General features: G+C 50.8%; 1 protein-coding gene across 1 annotated transcript in view; it reads left to right on the top strand.

The window, feature by feature from the left end:
• KCNK5 (potassium two pore domain channel subfamily K member 5) overlaps positions 1-15,995 on the top strand; it is a 49,012-nt gene extending 33,017 nt beyond the window's left edge. Inside the window, exons 2-5 of the mRNA XM_049891316.1 lie at positions 7,578-7,689; positions 9,208-9,374; positions 9,616-9,784; positions 13,263-15,995. Of these exons, the coding sequence (XP_049747273.1) occupies positions 7,578-7,689; positions 9,208-9,374; positions 9,616-9,784; positions 13,263-14,119 (1,305 nt within the window). The 3' untranslated portion in view covers positions 14,120-15,995. The remainder of the gene's footprint in view (positions 1-7,577; positions 7,690-9,207; positions 9,375-9,615; positions 9,785-13,262) is intronic.
• The last annotated feature ends 574 nt before the right edge of the window (positions 15,996-16,569 follow it).

The raw sequence follows: 16,569 nt of genomic DNA, 5'->3' as shown, positions 1-16,569 counted from the left end.
TGCAGTGGAGAGCTTTAACCCCTGCCCCTGTGGTGGTGCCCTGGGTGGGGGCTCCTTGGTAGAGACAGATGGATACACAGATGTGGGCTCCCAGGTCTTTTCTCCCATGGATCCATTGGTGGACTTCAACCACCAACCTTTTAGATAGCAGCTGAGCACTTAACCATTGTGCCACCAGGCCTCTTTATCTGTAAAAAGGGGTTAATAATAGTACCTGTTTTAGGCTTGTGAAGATTCAGGGAGCTGAGTGATTTAAAGTGCATAGGTGGGTGCCTGGCATATAAGTACTCAAATATCAACTGCTACAGCCATGCCCCCGCCCACCTGTGAAGGTGGTTGGAAGGACCAGGTGGGAGGAATGATGTGGTTTTTTCCTATTTTGCCACCCAAAAAGCCATTGCCGTTGAGTTGATTCCAGCTCACAGTGACCCTATAAGACAGAGTAGAGCTGCCCCATAGGGTTTCCAAGGCTGAACAGACTGCCACATCTTTCTCCCAAGGAGCGGGTTGGTGGGTTTGAACTGCCAATCTTTCAGTTAGCAGCTGAGTGCTTAACCACTGTACCACCAGGGCTCCTTCTGTACTGCCAAGAACCATGCATATATGAAAATTAGCCCTGTTTCCCCTTCTAGACCACAGGGTGCAAGTGCTTAGGTGGTGTCAATTAAAGATGGGTGCAGGCAAAGGAGGCTTGGCCGGTACACTGTCAGCAACCTGAGGATTCAGTAGAGGCTAGAATCAAGGTGGATTCTTAAGGCTGCATCCTGCAAAGCAAGGAGGTGTTCTGTGATCCGTGAGTGATGTCTGCAGTGGGAGCTAGAGGATGGATAGGGAGTAGCCCTCTGGGTGTCAGATGCTGTGATCTCTGAGACAGGCTAACATCCTGACTTTGGTTTCACCTACCCTAACCCAGAGTGGGAAGGCCTACCTTAGCTCCACCTGCCTATTCTGAAGGCTGGGGTTGTATCCAAAGGCCTGGATCTGCCCTCTCCAGTCTTCCCCACCTATCAGGATGAGTCTCTCCAGAAAGGGAGAATGCCCGGCAGCTGGAGCCTTGGATCTCAGAGGGAAGAGAAGACTAGGAACCCAGGTTGTGTGGACAGCAAGAGCCCAGGAAGGTGGGGCTGGGCAGCCAGTTGTCCGAAGCTCAGGGCAAGAACATGGTTGGTGCTCCTGGGCTAGCAACAGTGGATTTGGGTTGGAGTGGATGAAGTGGCTTAGGGCCCTGTTTTTTCAGCTGGTGGGAAGGAGTGGAAGTATGCACAGGCCTCCTCCCTGTAGCCTTTATGGGGAGAGGGGATAGGATAACAGCCGTGAGGACCAGGTGGACCTGGGTTCCAGTCCTGGCTTCATCACTTTCAGCACTGTGACCTCCGGCTACTTAACCTCTCTAAGCCTTAAATTCTCAATTGTACCATCTCCGCAGCAGGGTTCTGTCCTCATTAAATGAGCTAAGGGCATGTAAAGTGCTTAGCCAACACTTGGCATGTGATCAGCCTGCTATACATCACAGCTGCTTTATTATGAGGGTGACGAGGAGAGGAACTCTATTCCATCCCTAAACAAGACCTGGGCCTGGCTGTGTGCAGATCCCCCCCTCTCCTATCGCTCTCCAGGCTTATATGGAAAATGAAAATATTGTCTTGTATGACTTTGGGAGCCAAGCTAAAGAATCCTGTGGGTGAACAGGGGCCGCCTCCTCCTGTGAAAGCTGTTTCCCTAACCCCGAGGACAGGACACCTTGTCTAACTGGTTGTTTGCCTGGCTCCCTCATGTCCCTCCTCCCTAACCCAGGGGTGACCTCGGTCCTGGATCAGCCCCTGTGTTCTGCGAGACAATTTAGAGACCTGAGAGATGCTGACCATCGCCAGTGAGACGTCCTGGCCAGGGCCACAGCTGAACGTGATGGAAAGAAGGGAGGCGCTATTCTGAGTTCACCTCTGGACCTCGGCTCCCAGAGCTTAGTGTTCCTCACCTGTTGAGTAATGCCTGGCAGAGTCACAGGAAGAGTCAGCCAGGTAATTGATGTAAAAGCCCAGAGAGGGGTGTCTGACATACAGCAGCACTGAAATCACCAGCTTTCTCTCCTTAGCAGTGGCATGGAGCTACACTGATTCCAGGCCAGCTGCTTTGGGGGAAACCCTAAGCCAAAGGGGCAACAGGAAGGGGTGCAGAGGGAGCCCAGGGCAAAGCAGAGGAGTGAAGGGCAGGAGGTGGGGAGTTGTGCTAACTCAGAGTCAGGCAGCCTAGAACCTCACCCCATCCTGCCACTTAACCTCTCTCAGCCTTAGTTTCCTGATCAGACTAGTGGGTATAATTGCTGTCACTGGATCATTATAAGGACCAGTGATGCTTCTGGGTGGCTAGGGCTCTTGAGAATGCCATTTGTCTGCCCCTTGCAAAGGCATAGTGTGTGAGGTGAAGGGCAGGAAGCCTAGCCTTCTCCACCTCTCAAAGCCCCCTGCCTTCCTGCTCTCTTTGATGACTGTTTGGCTAGCTCTCGTGTTCAGTGTTTCTTTGTTGTCGTTAGCTGCCATTGAGTGGGACCCTGATTCATGGTGACCCCGCGCACGATGGAACAGAACACCACCCAGTCCTGCGCCACTCCCATGTTCAGTTGTGGATCAGCCCGTTGTGATCCACAGGGTTTTCGCTGACTGATTTTCAGAAGTAGATCAGCAGGGCTTTCTTCCTAGTCTTAGTCTGAAAGTTCCCTGAAACCTGGTCAGCATCTGGGCAGCATGCAAGCCCTCACTGACAGCTGGGTGGTGGCTGCACATGAGGTGCATTGGCCAGGAATCGAACCCAGATCTCCCATATGGAAGGTGAGACTGCTGAACCACCAGTACCCCCTGATGCCTCCTTTAAAAAAAAAAAACAAAACATTGCCGTTGAGTAGATTCTGACTCACAGCAACCTTATAGGACAGAATAGAACTGCCCTTTAGAGTTTCCAACGAGTGGCTGGTGGATTCGAACTGCCGATCTTTTGGTTAGCAGCAGAGCTCTTAACCACTGCCCCACCAGTGCTCATGTCTCCTTCACATTGCCGTCGAGTCGATTCCGACTCATAGCAACCCTACACGTCAGAGTAGAACTGTCCCATAGAGTTTCCAAGGAGCACCTGGTGGATTTGAACTGCCCACCCTTTGGTTAGCAGCCGTAGCACTTAACCACTACGCCACCAGGGTTTCCTCATGTCTCCTTAGCACATACTAAATGATTCTTAAATCTTAGACTGTCAAGCCAGTGTCTCTCAGTGAGAGCGGTATTGGCATTGTGGGTGGGGTTGTGAATTGCAGGGCATTTAGCATCCCTGACCTTTACTAATGCCAGCAACACCCTCATCATTCACTAGAGTGAAAGTGTGGTGAGGGAGCGGGCTGTCTCATTAGGGGGAGAGTAATTGGGAGTGTGTAGCTTTTTTTTAGCGAGGTGTATATGGGTTTTTGTGTGAGAGACTGACTTGATTTGTAAACTTTCACTTAAAGCACAATAAAAATTATTTAAAAAAAAAAAAGTGTGGTGAGGACAGAGGTTTTGTCTGTTTAGTGCACTTTCCCCAGTGCCTGAAACAGTGCCTGGTGTGTTACAGTATTGAATGAATTGTGACAATGAAAAAAACTTCCCTCAGGTAGAATTTCCAAACCCTTTCAGGGGGCTCTACCATCTCCAGTTGAGAACCTCTGTTCCAGCCTCACCTTCAGTAACATCCCCGGTAGGTGATAGTCCACCTTGGTTTAACCACTTCCATTATTGGAAATTTATTACTGCAAAGGACAGCCCATTCTGTGACAGCTCATTATCCAGAAAAGCTTCCCTTCTCTCCTTGGACCTTGGCCAGTTGGTTAATATATGGTGTGAAGTCTGACACCTAGAATGGAACAGGGTGTGTGGCCTGACCCTGCCAAGAACAGTGGGATTGGTACCTCCCCAGCCCTGAATAGATAGATATGGCATTGACACTGTCTGAGATTGTATTTGCTTTTCTTTAGGCAACCGCCCTAGTGTTTGCTCTTCACGGTCAGCTAAAACCCAAAGACTTTCCCCTTAGAGATTATAGCTGTCTTTTCCAACCCAAAGTGTAAAAGCCCATTGCCGTCTAGTCGATTTCGACTTATGGCAACCCCATAAGAGTAGAACTGCTCTGTAGGGTCTTCTTGGCTGTAATCTTTATGTCTTCCACGGCACCTCTGGGTGGTTTCAGACTGGTACCCTTTAGCAGAGTAGTCGAGCACAAACCATTTGTGCCACCCAGGGACCTACCCAAAGGACAAGACTTTGAAATTTAAAGTTATACTTATATCTTATTAATTTTGGCCCACTGTTCCAGTCCAAATAATTTTGAGTCTTGATACAACGTGTTAGCTATCTTTCCATCCCATCCTTATTACCAACGTTGCACCCTCTGCACGTTTGATTGGTAAGCCATCAATGTCCTCACTGTGGTGTTGATTAAAATATGGAAGAAGTCAGGCCTTTGGCGTGATAATGGAGACTCTAGTTCACACTGATAATGATCAGCACTCCTTGGGGTTGTTTGCCTTTAACTGAACCCAGTTAGTTCCAATTCCACCCTACATTTCTGTCTTGTCCACATAAGTATCTTCAACCCCATCTGTTAGCTGAAATCTAGATTTACTGCATTCCACAAAACTTCAAGGCTTTGCAACCTCCTTGGAAAAGGAGATTTACTTAGCTGAGCCTGACTTGTTCTTGGTGAACCTGTGCTAGTTTCTAGTGCCTACCACTTCCTCTTATGAATGTTCCAAACATTTTGTTGTCCCCATTTACAAGTTTGCAAGAGATCAGGTTTGCTTTCCAAGTTTCTAGAATCCACCCTTTCCCTCTTTGTGAAAATAGGGACAGCTTGTCTTCTGGCATCATTCCTGTTCACTAGGATTCCATACAGATGACCAGAGGTGATGATGGTGTCGCGATCTCATCTCTAGGTTCTTTCTCTGGGCAGTGATGGAGTTCCCACATAATGGTGTTCTGGTATGATCTCTCCATCTAACTTGGGCTCAGTCCCCTAACAATTATGATTTACCCATGGCAGTTGAAGACTGATATTGGTGATATTAAAGGTGGAAGCCAAAGGGAAGCAAGTGGTCTCGCATTATCTGCCATCTGTTTAACGTTAATAGACAGGGCCCTCGGACTTACTCTGTCCTTGCTTTGAACACAGATTTCGTTTTGTTTTTCTAGCTTTTGGGTGGTCCTTATTATTTGTTTTAAACCCTGGTGGCTTAGTGGTTAAGTGCCATGGCTGCTAACCAAAAGGTCAGCAGTTCGAATCCGCCAGGCGCTCCTTGGAAACTCTATGGGGCAGTTCTACTCTGTCCTATAGTGTCGCTATGAGTCGGAATCGGCAGCGGGTTTGGTTTTTTGGGTTTTATTATTTGCTTTAGCTCTCCTGTTGGCCTGTTGATGTTTAAATGTCTTTTGGTGTTTAAATGTCTTCTGGTTATTTCATGTTTAAGTGGCCTGCCCAGGTAGACAGTGAGCTTCTCTGAGGGCAGGGCACATCTCAGGCAGAGCTGAATCCAACCTTCCCCGCTGTCCACTTTCATACGCTGCACGGCCTTCAGAGAAACGCTCTGGAAATGCCACAGGGGAGGCAGGGAATGAGTGGTGCGGCCTGTCAGACGCGCCTGTCATCATGGAAAATTCTTTCTAAGAGTATGCGTATCCATTTACACAGCCCCTCTGATGCTTCTGCAAACTGCACATTCCTGCAGAACAACCCATCCTTTTCCTTTTTTCCCACCAAACCTCAGTCATGCTTCAAGTGGGTTAGAAATATGGTTTTCCATCTCCCTCCCACTTCCATCGCTCACTCCTCTCTCTCTTCTCTCTCAGTCCTTTGCTGGATTTTTATAGGGAGTGTGGCTGAGCTCCTGGTCTCTGGACTGGATGCCCCAGCCTGGGGCTGTCCTGGAGACAGGACTCTGGAACCCCAGATTTAGAGTGGATCCTGGCCCCTTCTAGTGGGGCATCTGGGGTGCAGGCTCTGTGCAGCTTGCAGAGTAGAGGTGGGGTCTGGTCAGGTAGCTACAAGTTTGGCAACTACTAGTGTTCCCTAAAGGAGCCCTAGTGACACGGTGGTTAAGCACTCGACTGCTAAGTGAAAGGTCAGCAGTTTGAACCCAGCGGGACCTGAGTGTTCTCTGGAGCAGATAAGGCCTCACCTGGGGCCTCCCAGTGGACTTCACCAGGTGGCCTTTTACCTGCTGCCCAGAGTTCCTGGGAGCTTGTTGGGACTGATCACATGACTTTGAATTACCTGGAAATGTATGTGCCACCTTCGGATGACCTGCCTCTGCTCAGACCAGGGCAGAGAGAGGAGGAGATCCAGGGAAGAGAGCGGGGGAGCTTGCAAAGGGTGAGGGTGGGTTAGAGTCCTAGGCATGGGGAAAAAGAGGACCAGTTGATTTTTAAACCCTCCGGGAAGAAATCCAAGAGATCACTGAGCTGACCTTAGTAGGCATCCTGACAGTAGTGGTGAAGGGGTTATAGGGGTCCTTCCCAGGGCAAACCTTTTTTTTTAATACTTTATTTTTTTGTTTTTAACAGTATACACAGCAGGACATACACCAACAATTTCTTCATGTATAATTCAGTGACAGTGATTACATTCTTCAAGTTGTGCAGCCATTCTCACCCTCCTTATATGAATTGTTCCTCCCCCATTAACATAAACTCACTGCCTCCTAAGTTTCTTACCTAACCTTTCAAGTTGCTGTTGTCAGTTTGATCCCGTATAGATAGGTCTTAAAAGAGCACGGTACTCAAGGCAGATATTCTTCATTAGTTAAGCTAAACTATTGTTTGATTTAAAAAAGGCTTCAGGGGATGTTTTTCGTTTAATGTTTCAGGTTTAATGATTATCTCAGGGCAATAGTTTTGAGGGTTCATCTAGGCTCAATGGCTGCAGAAAGCCTGGATTCCATGAGAATTTGAAATCTCTTCCACATTTTCCCCCTTTTGGTCAGGATACTTCTATAGAATCTTCAGTAACGGTAGCCGAACACCATTCATTTCTTCCAGGCCAACCTTGAATGGGCTGGGTCGGGGCGTTTGGGTCCTCCTGTGTGTTTGTGTCATGTCTGCCTTTGAAAGCAGAGTATCCTAGTGCCGTGATTCTTAGTGTTGTCTGGAGACCAGTAGCATTAGCATCACCTGGGAATTTGTTGGTAATGCCAGTTCTTGGGCCCTTCCCCATGTCTACTGAATCAGAAACTCTGGAGTTGGGGCCCAGCAGTCTGCTGTTAAAAGCCTTCCAGGTGATTCTGGTGTATATGTGAAAAAGTTTGAGAAGCACTAGTTCAGTGATTAAGAGGATGGACTCTGGAGCCAGATTGCCTGGGTGCATATCCTTACCAGCTGTGTGACCTTAGGCAAATCACTTAACCTCTCGGATCCTCCATTTCATCCCCTATAAAGTAGAAACAGTAACTACCACCCTGTCACTGCGATGATAAACGCAAAGGCCTGTAAGGAGTTTAATACAGTGCTGCCACTTAGAAAGCACCTGTAAGTGTGGTCTCAGCACTGACTTTCAGTCTTTGTTTCTAGGTAGTATCTGATGCTGCAGGACAGGGAGTGGCCATCACAGGGAACCAGACCTTCAACAATTGGAACTGGCCCAATGCAGTCATTTTTGCAGCCACGGTTATCACCACCATCGGTAAGTCTGTCCGGTCTATGTCTAGGTGGCTCTGCTCCTGGAAGGCTCGTATTATGGCCAGGCTCCTCCTACTAGCCCTCTCTCTCCTGGGACCCTCAGGATACCCACTGTCTTATCCTAGCTCCAAGGAATGTTATAGGAGTCCAGCTCTGCCCGCAGACTTAGGGGTAAAATCAGGCAAATTGCAATCAGTCATTTTGACACTTTCCTGGGATTTAGTAAGTCCTTGGTAGCTGGCCATGCCTGGAAGACTGTTTCTATGAGTCCAGAAACAGTGACACAGCCTGATGGCCAGGGCCACAGCAGGAGGTTGAACAGGTTGCGCACTGCACAAACTGAGCCCATGCTTGCTTACCAAGCTGGACGTCTATTCTAGTTACCTATGGCTACATAAGAAATCACCCCAGAAGTTAATGGCTTAAAACATCAATTTATTATTCTCTTTCCCCATTCTGTGGGTTGACTAGGTTCAGCTCATCAGTTCTTGCTCGGGCTTCTTACGCGGTTACAGTCAGATGGTGGCTGGGGCTACCGTCATCTGAGAGCCCAGCTGGCTGGATATCCAGCTTCTTCAGTCGCATGTCTGACAGTTGGTGCTGGCTGGTGGCCGAGATCTTAGCCGGGAGTGAAGATTGCAGTGGCTGCGCAGTGCCTCCACACGTGGCTTGGGCATCTCAGTATGGCAGCAGGGTTCCAAGAGGGAGAATTCCATGAGCAAGCACTTCAAGAAATCAAGGGAGAAGCAGCAAGGCTTCTTAGACCTAGCCTACACAGCCTCATTTCCGTTGCATTCTGTCGGTCAGGCAAGTCACTAACCCCAGCCCAGATTCAAAGGGAGGACAGTGAGACTCCACCTTGATGTGAGCAGCAGCATGCATGTGTAAGAAGGGAAGGAGCTGGGAGCAGCCATCGTTGGAGACCATCTACTGCAGGGCATCTTTTTCTAATTTGCACAATGATACCATATGGACTAATGGGAGACCTAATGGGGGATGCATAGTCCCTACCCTCAGGGAGCTCCCAGTCTGCTGGAGGAGCCATGGCCCATGCCATCATAATTGCAACAAATGATCATGTGATCATAGTGTCCTCAAGGAGAAGTCATTACTCAAGTATGGCTTGGAATCCCTGGGTGGTATAAATGGTTATTGTGCTTGGCTGCTAACTGAAAGGTTGGATGTTTGAGTCCACCCAAAGGCACCTTGGAAGAAAAGCCTTGTGATCTCCGGTCAGCCATTGAAAACCCTGTGGAGCACAGCTCTGCTCTGACTCATGTAGGTTTGCCATGAGTCAGTCAACTCAATGGCAATTAGTGTGATATTTATATAAGTATGGCTTAGAGAATAGGCCTCCCTGGAGCTGGGGTTTGTGTATGTTGGTAGAGGAGGCAGAGGGCCACTCTGAGTCTGGTCCATCACCCCTGCAGTGGCTGTGTTCTCATTCCCACCCTCTTCACTGCATTTCTTTCCTACAGAGACTCTTCTTTTTGGCCTCATTCTGTCCCTCCTCCTTCCTCAGGCTATGGCAACGTGGCTCCCAAGACCCCTGCTGGGCGCCTCTTCTGCATCTTCTACGGTCTCTTCGGGGTGCCACTCTGTCTGACATGGATCAGTGCCCTGGGCAAGTTCTTTGGGGGACGTGCCAAGAGGCTGGGCCAGTTCCTCACCAAGAGAGGTGTGAGCCTGGTATGTCCCCTACCCTAAGTAGTGGGCAGAGATAGGGGCTGGGGCTGGTGATGGGGGGACGGGAGGGATCTAAGAATTGATCAGGGGTGTTAGGACTGGTGGCAAGAGGGCAGCTTCTGGGCCCCCAGCCCTCATGGGTCAGGCTGGGGGCATCCCTCTTCCCTACTTTCCTGGGTGTTGCCCCTGCTGGGCTTCCCTAGCCTCCCCCGTTGTCTGACTCGGCCTCCCTGCCCCCTGTCAGCGGAAGGCGCAGATCACATGCACGGCCATCTTCATCTTGTGGGGCGTCCTGGTCCACCTGGTGATTCCGCCCTTCGTGTTCATGGTGACAGAGGAGTGGGACTACATCGAGGGCCTCTACTACTCCTTCATCACCATCTCTACCATTGGCTTCGGCGACTTTGTGGCTGGTGAGCCCCTGCCCTCTCCCCGTTCTTCTGCCTCCCACCTCATTTCAGTTTCTCCTCTCCAGTTCCCACTCAGCTGGCCTTTACTGGGGACCCTGATACGTGTTCAGTGTTCTGGACATTTCCCCTACCTGGTGGGATCCTCATCCTACCCTGCCAGTTGCAAGGGGAAACTGAGGCACAGAAAACTGTCAGAAGAATCTTTTCTATTTCCCTTTTTCGGATGTGGCTTTTCCCCCCTCCTCCTTTCCTCTCCTGGTGTTTAGTCTCTGATGTCCTCCTCCCCTCCTGTCTGCTGAGTTTAGGTGCACTCAGCCCTGGGGCAGTGGCTTGAGTCAGTCATCTGCCTGCAGGGTTTGTACCTGTTTCCCAAGCCAGGTCCCCTCCCTGTCACAGAACCACCTTCCATCACTCCAGAGTGTCCTGTCCTCTGCAGGCTTGGCTCAGAGGCCCGAAACTTTGCAGCTTAGTTAAAGACAAGGGAGGCCTTCTCCCAAGCGGCCCTGCCCCCCTCCGTCCCAGACACTCCTTCCCACTCCTCCCTACTTAATTCAGGGAGGCGATAGGATTCTTTGGCCCTTTGTCTGACCGCCTGCAGCTGGCCCCAGCCACTCATGGACTTGTGCCTGTGGCCTGTGCAGCATCTTGGCCCTTAATCTTCTTGACACCCTTTTTGGCCACACTGAGCCAGCCTTTGTTCCCTCCAAGCTAGCTGCCCTGCCCATTTGACCTTCTCCTCTCTCTAGGGTCCTCTGGTCCCTGCCACCCTCCCCACTGGGCCCAGGGTGAGGTCACTACCTTTCTGCCCCAGTGCAAGGAATGCTGGGAGGGGGTGACTGAGTGGGTGGGAGGAAGAGGAAAAAGAGGCATGAACACTCTACTGAGCCTGGCAAATCTGGGCCTGCTGTCCTGAGAGAGAAACTTAGTCTGAGGCACAAGCCTGCCATTGTCTAGTCTTGGGGCCCAGAGCAGGGTAAGGAGGAGAAGCATTTTGTATTGGGGAAGTGCAGCAGTGTATGTAATGATGCCATCCCAGCTCGAGCAAGCTACCACACTTCTGTGCCTCAGTTTCCTCATCTGTAAAATTGGTAAAAATAATTGCACTGACTTCATGGAGTGGTAGAAAATTGAATGAGTTATTATTTGTCTTAGTTTCTTAATGCTGCTGTAACAGAAATACCACAGGTAGGTGGCTTTAGTGAACAGAATGTATTCTCTCACAGTTTAGGAGACTAGAAGGCTGAAGTCAGGGCACCGGCTGATTGGGTGGGAGGAATAGGAAAGAGCATGAATACTGCACTAAGCCTGGCAAATCTGGGCCTGCTGTCCTGAGAGAGACTCAGTCCGAGGCACTAAGGGAAAGGCTCTCTCTGTGTGGGGGAAAGCCTTGTCTCAGCTTCTATAGCGTTCTTCTCCTCAGGGCTCCATGGAGATCACCACTTGGCATTGAATTTCCCCTCTTTGTCCTTGCTTGCTTCTGTGTCTAATCTAGCTCAAAGGTGGTTGGTTTAAAACACACCGGAGACTGATAAACGGTCTCATTAACATAACAAAGAAAATCCTATTCCCAGATGGGATTACATCCACAACTATAGGGGTTAAGATTTATAACACTTGTTTTGGAGGGACACAATTCAGTCTATAACGCTATTTATGAGTGCTGAGGGTGGGGCCTGGCTAGGTACTGAGTGCCCTGTCGTTGTCATCATCACACCCTGCCAGTGATCCAGAGAAGCTTTCAGATTACCTCCTATCTGAGGCGGGAGACACAGCCCTTGCATTCAAGGAACCTCTAATCCGATGAGGGAGATATAATCCCTTCCCCGTTGAGGGAGGAGACAGGATGCAGATTGTAAGAGACATAATAATAGAGATCAACAGTCCTCCAACTGTAAAATTATAAAAGAAAACTCAAATACAGTCGGCCCTCCGTATCCACGGGTTTATTGAATCTCCGGATTCAATCAACTGCAGCTCGAAGCTATTTGGGGAAAAAAAAAGTTCCAGAAAGCAAAACTTGAATTTGCTGCGTGCCGAGCACTTCGCTGAATCCAGGCAAATGCAGTGATGTACAGGCATACCCTGCTATAGCCCGCCACCATTTCACAGGCCCTCAGCCTCACACTCGTTTGAACACCGTTCACCTTGTTCTTTTCTAGTTGTGTTGTGTGCACCCCTTGTTTCTGTGAAAAGACAGCTCCTAAAAAGCAAACGGTCAGAGCAGCCCCTCAAAGGCTAAGTGTAAAGGGTTGAGGACACCTAGAGGAAGGAGCTTCAGGCTAGTAAGGGATGGCTGGCTAGCTGTGTAAAGTATTACAGTCTTAGGAACTTCCAGATCATGGAGAACTGGCATTGGCTGATGCTCAGGCAGCATCAGTGTTCCCGGAAGAGCTCGAGAAACTCATAGAAGAGAAAGGCTACCTTCCAGAGCAAGTCTTATACAAGAGACTTGAGCATCCTCAGATTTTGGTATCCGTGGGGGTTCCTGGAACGAATCCCCCCTCAGATACCGAGGGACATCTGTAATCCTGGAGTGTAGAAAAGCCATCAGCTGTGGTGGGGGGTTACCTGGGAAGGCTCCCTGGAGCAGGCAGGAGCCTGGCCTTGGAGGAGGGGGGATAAAGACTGGGCAGGGCCCTCCAGACCAAGGGGAGAGCCTAGAAACAGAGAGGCAGACCAGATCTTCAGGAAGAATAAAGATGGTTCGTAATACTTCCTATCAGGATCAGTGCTCACTTCATAGATCATCTCGGCTTTTCTGCTCCCATCTTAGTGGCTTTTTCTATCTGGCGTTATCCCTTTCCTAGAGCCAAGTGTGAGGAAGGAAGGGGCACACCTCCCACCATGGTTGCCCACTCCCCATTCACAGATAGTCATGATGGGAGCTGGCCACAATTGTGGACCCAGCGAGGTTACTGAAATACCCATGGGTGGGTGTGGGTGTGTGTGTGTGTGAGTGTGTGTGAGTGAGTGTTCAGCTCCCCTAGTCACCAGCCTCATGTTAAACCAGTCTACCTCCAGCTCTGAGCATGTCTGTGATATCCCCTCACTTAATTTCCATCTGGTTTTTAACTGAAATATACTTACAAAAAAGTACCCAAAACAGGTAAGTATAGTATATTTCTTAACTGTGCTGGTTACGTTACCATCCTCCCCGCCCCCAACCCGCCCCCAAAAATTCCACCTCAATAAAGCCCTCACCCCTAGAGGTAACCACTCTCATGACTTTTTTATAGTTGGGGAAATTGAGGCTCAGACAGGTTGGGATCTGGGAATAGGGGCACAAGAGACGGGGCCAAGGTCCTTCAGGACAGTGGGGTAGGCTTGGGTCTAGAACAAGCCTCCTTCCTTTCACAGTGCATCCCCCTTCTGTGTTCTAGCTCTGCTATACCTGCTCTTAGTAACACAGCTTTAGCCTTTGCCTGTTTCTGGGTCCCTGTTGACCTTTTCTTGGCCCTCTGGGCTTCCTGTCCTCCTGCAGGTGTGAATCCCAACGCCAACTACCATGCCCTCTACCGCTACTTTGTGGAGCTCTGGATCTATCTGGGGCTGGCCTGGCTGTCCCTCTTTGTCAACTGGAAGGTCAGCATGTTTGTGGAAGTCCACAAAGCCATTAAGAAGCGACGGCGGCGGCGGAAGGAGTCCTTCGAGAGCTCCCCACACTCCAAAAAGGCCCTGCAGGTGGCAGGAAATGCAACCTCCAAGGACGTCAACATCTTCAGCTTTCTTTCAAAAAAGGAGGAGACCTACAATGACCTCATCAAGCAGATTGGGAAGAAGGCAATGAAGACGAGTGGGAGTGGGGAGAGGGTCCCAGAACTGGGGCTGGGGTCTCCAGGGGGTAGGCTGCCAGCCCTCCCCACTTCGTTGGCCCCCCTGGTGGTCTACTCCAAGAACCGGGTGCCCAGCTTAGAAGAGGTGTCACAGACACTAAGGAGCAAAGGCCACATGTCGAGGCCCCCCGGTGAGGAAGGGTCCCCCATGGATGGCTCCCCTACCGCTGAGGTGTGCATTAACCAGCTGGACCGTATCAGCGAAGAGGGCGAGCCATGGGATGCCCAGGACTACCACCCACTCATCTTCCAGAATGCCAACATCAGCTTTGTGAGCGAGGAGGCTGGCCTCTCAGATGAGGAGACCTCCAAGTCCTCGCTGGAAGACAACCTGGTTGGGGAGGTGCAGCCCCAAGAGGTGGCGGAGGCTGAGGTGCCCCTGAACCTGGGTGAATTCCCCTCCTCAGACGAGTCTACCTTCACCAGCACCGAGTCTGAGCTCTCTGTGCCTTATGAACAGCTCATGAACGAGTACAATAAGGCTAACAGCCCCAAAGGCACATGAGGCAGGCCCGGCTCCCCACCCCACAGCTGATGGCTTCTTTTCCCCCTCACCCTGGGGTGTCCTGTGATGGCTGGGACCCCTGGCCTTTGGTGGGGAGCAGCCCTGGAACTGGGAGTGGGGGGCCAGGGGCCTTCTTTACCTTCCATCCCCTCCAGCTATATGCCACCGATCAAACATGGCACACACCCAGGACAAAGCCTCTGCTTTCCAGCTGAATGGGTACTAGCAGTGGGAGGCATCTGTCCTGGACATGGCTGGGTCCTCTGATGGTTCTAAGATGTTGGTGGGCTGGCAGGGACAGTGGGCAAGACTGACCTGCGTAGGCCGGCGCACAGCTGTGTGGGTCATTCGGTTGATAATGTCACACGGTTTTCCTAGGCTGGAGACCTCAGCCATTTAGGTTCACCAGTGTTAAATGAGCTCCTTCTGTGTGTCTAGCACTGAACGAGGCATCTTGGAGAGGGGAAGGGAAGTGTAAAGCCTGGGTCCTACCTTTTCAGACTCTGAAGTGTTTGGGGAGGTGCAGTATGGTGTGGGGGATGGGGCATTTTGGGATCACGGGAGTGGCAGGGCTCAGGGCTGGGCATGTACTTAACCATCACCGTGTCATCTGCCTTGCCAGTACCCTATGGCAGATCTCAGTTTGGAAGAGGCTGCCTGGGGACAGGAGTGAGTGGACAGGTGCCCGAAACACTCCTGATACAGAGGACCTGAGGCAAGCCAGAGTACGGGCCCAGTGTCCTAGGCCCACATTGTTGAATTACTCAGACCAAGCCCAGCCCAGGGCCCATCGTCTTGCCTCAGACACCTTTGGGGTAAGCAATAGCAGGTGCAAGGCTCTCTGCCCTCCCCAGGAAGTGGTGGGAAGAAGAGTGGTAGAGCATGGGCCACAGGAGGCTGGGCCTTCTGGAGCTAGAAGCCAGGTTGCTGGGAGAGTGAAGCTGGACTCTGGCTAATTCCACCCCTGGCCCTCTAGCTCCCTGTCAGAGTGCACACCCACCACCTGGCCCCAGGCCCCGGCCATCCCCACCCAGTACTTCAGCCAGTCTCCTCATTCCCCCTTGCCCAGAGCAAGGACCTCACCACCCACCCTCCCACCAGCCTCCCGAGGGGAAGACCAAATTGCTGTTCTCACAAGTGGTGTGGGCAGCCAAATCTGTGAAGCAAGCCCCTCCCTCACTACTGTTTGTCATTTTTGTATTTGGGATGGGGGAGCAAGAGATAATGTGAAGCTGTAAATGGACTGTTTGTGGTGAGGGCGCTGGAAGGACTCGCTGCTGCCTGAGTTCTGGGGTTCTCCAGCCCACCATGCCCTGTTTTGTTAATTTTTTTAATAAACTGCTGTTTTTACGTACCTGGAATCTTGTTGGCTTCTGAGCCAGTGGGGAAAAGAGGAGGTTAAAGAGCAAGGTCCAGTGTCCACCCACTGGGCCTTTCTCAGTGCCCTCAGCCAAGGTCATGACCCTTAGCCATGTAGAGTGGGGAAGGGCACTGATCAGCAGGTGAGGGTCGGGGGCGGGTGGTGAGGAGGCATCAGTTGCAGGCAACTGGATGCCAGGCAGAGGTGGGTGGTCACTTTCAACACCCTCCCCCACAACTGTGGGGCAAGTGGGCCAGAGCTTCCCCTCAACATGTGAAGAAGGTGACAGGCATGTGTGTTCCCAGGCCCAGTCACCTTCTAGTGGATGTGAGTTGGCCAGGCAGGGGGCATACTGCATTTTTCTGTGAGCTCTGTTAACTAAATCGTCACAGTCCCCCACCCCACCTGACTGGGGTGGCACTGGCTGGCCTGGAACCATACACACTGTATGTACATACTGGCAATGATGTCGAATGTAATTTATTTTAACATTTTTACAATAAAACACGAGGTGGACAGGCCAGCTTGATGTGTGCTATGTGGGGGACGCAGTGGGGGGGGGGGGGAGGCTGGTTGGTGGCATCTGTGGGAAGGGGGGGCCCTGGGAGGATCCACGGAGGGTTGGGAGGACTGAAGGACCAAAGCACAGCCTGAGGGTCCAGAGGAGAATTGGGTGGTTCTGGAAGGGAGTAAAGAAAGTGAGGAGGTGGAGGAGGGGCAGGCTACTTAAAATGCGGTGGTCAGAAAAGGTCCCTTGGGGGAAGTGACAGTTAACAGGCCTGAGTGAGGTGAGGGCAGGAGCCATGGTGCAGGAACATTGTAGAAAAGGTTCAAGGAAAAAGAAGGAGCAAGGGGAGAAAGGTAGGGGTGATGATGGCAAACTTGCAGCACAAGGCACTGTTGTAAATGCTGTACACTCAACAATAGTGGAATGAACTCAGTCCATCGTGCAATGGCCCTATGAGGTGGGTGTTACATCCCCATTTTATAGGTGAGGAAACTGAGGCACAGAGGTTGTCTCAAACTAGATCTCACAGTTAGTAAATAAACCAAACGAAAACTCATTGCCATCAAATTGATTCTGACTCAG

The sequence above is a fragment of the Elephas maximus genome, chromosome 1 (genome assembly GCF_024166365.1).
Source record: "Elephas maximus indicus isolate mEleMax1 chromosome 1, mEleMax1 primary haplotype, whole genome shotgun sequence".
Taxonomy (NCBI): domain Eukaryota; kingdom Metazoa; phylum Chordata; class Mammalia; order Proboscidea; family Elephantidae; genus Elephas; species Elephas maximus.
Note: the sequence above shows the minus strand (reverse complement) of the source record. Positions and strands in the feature narration are given on the sequence as shown.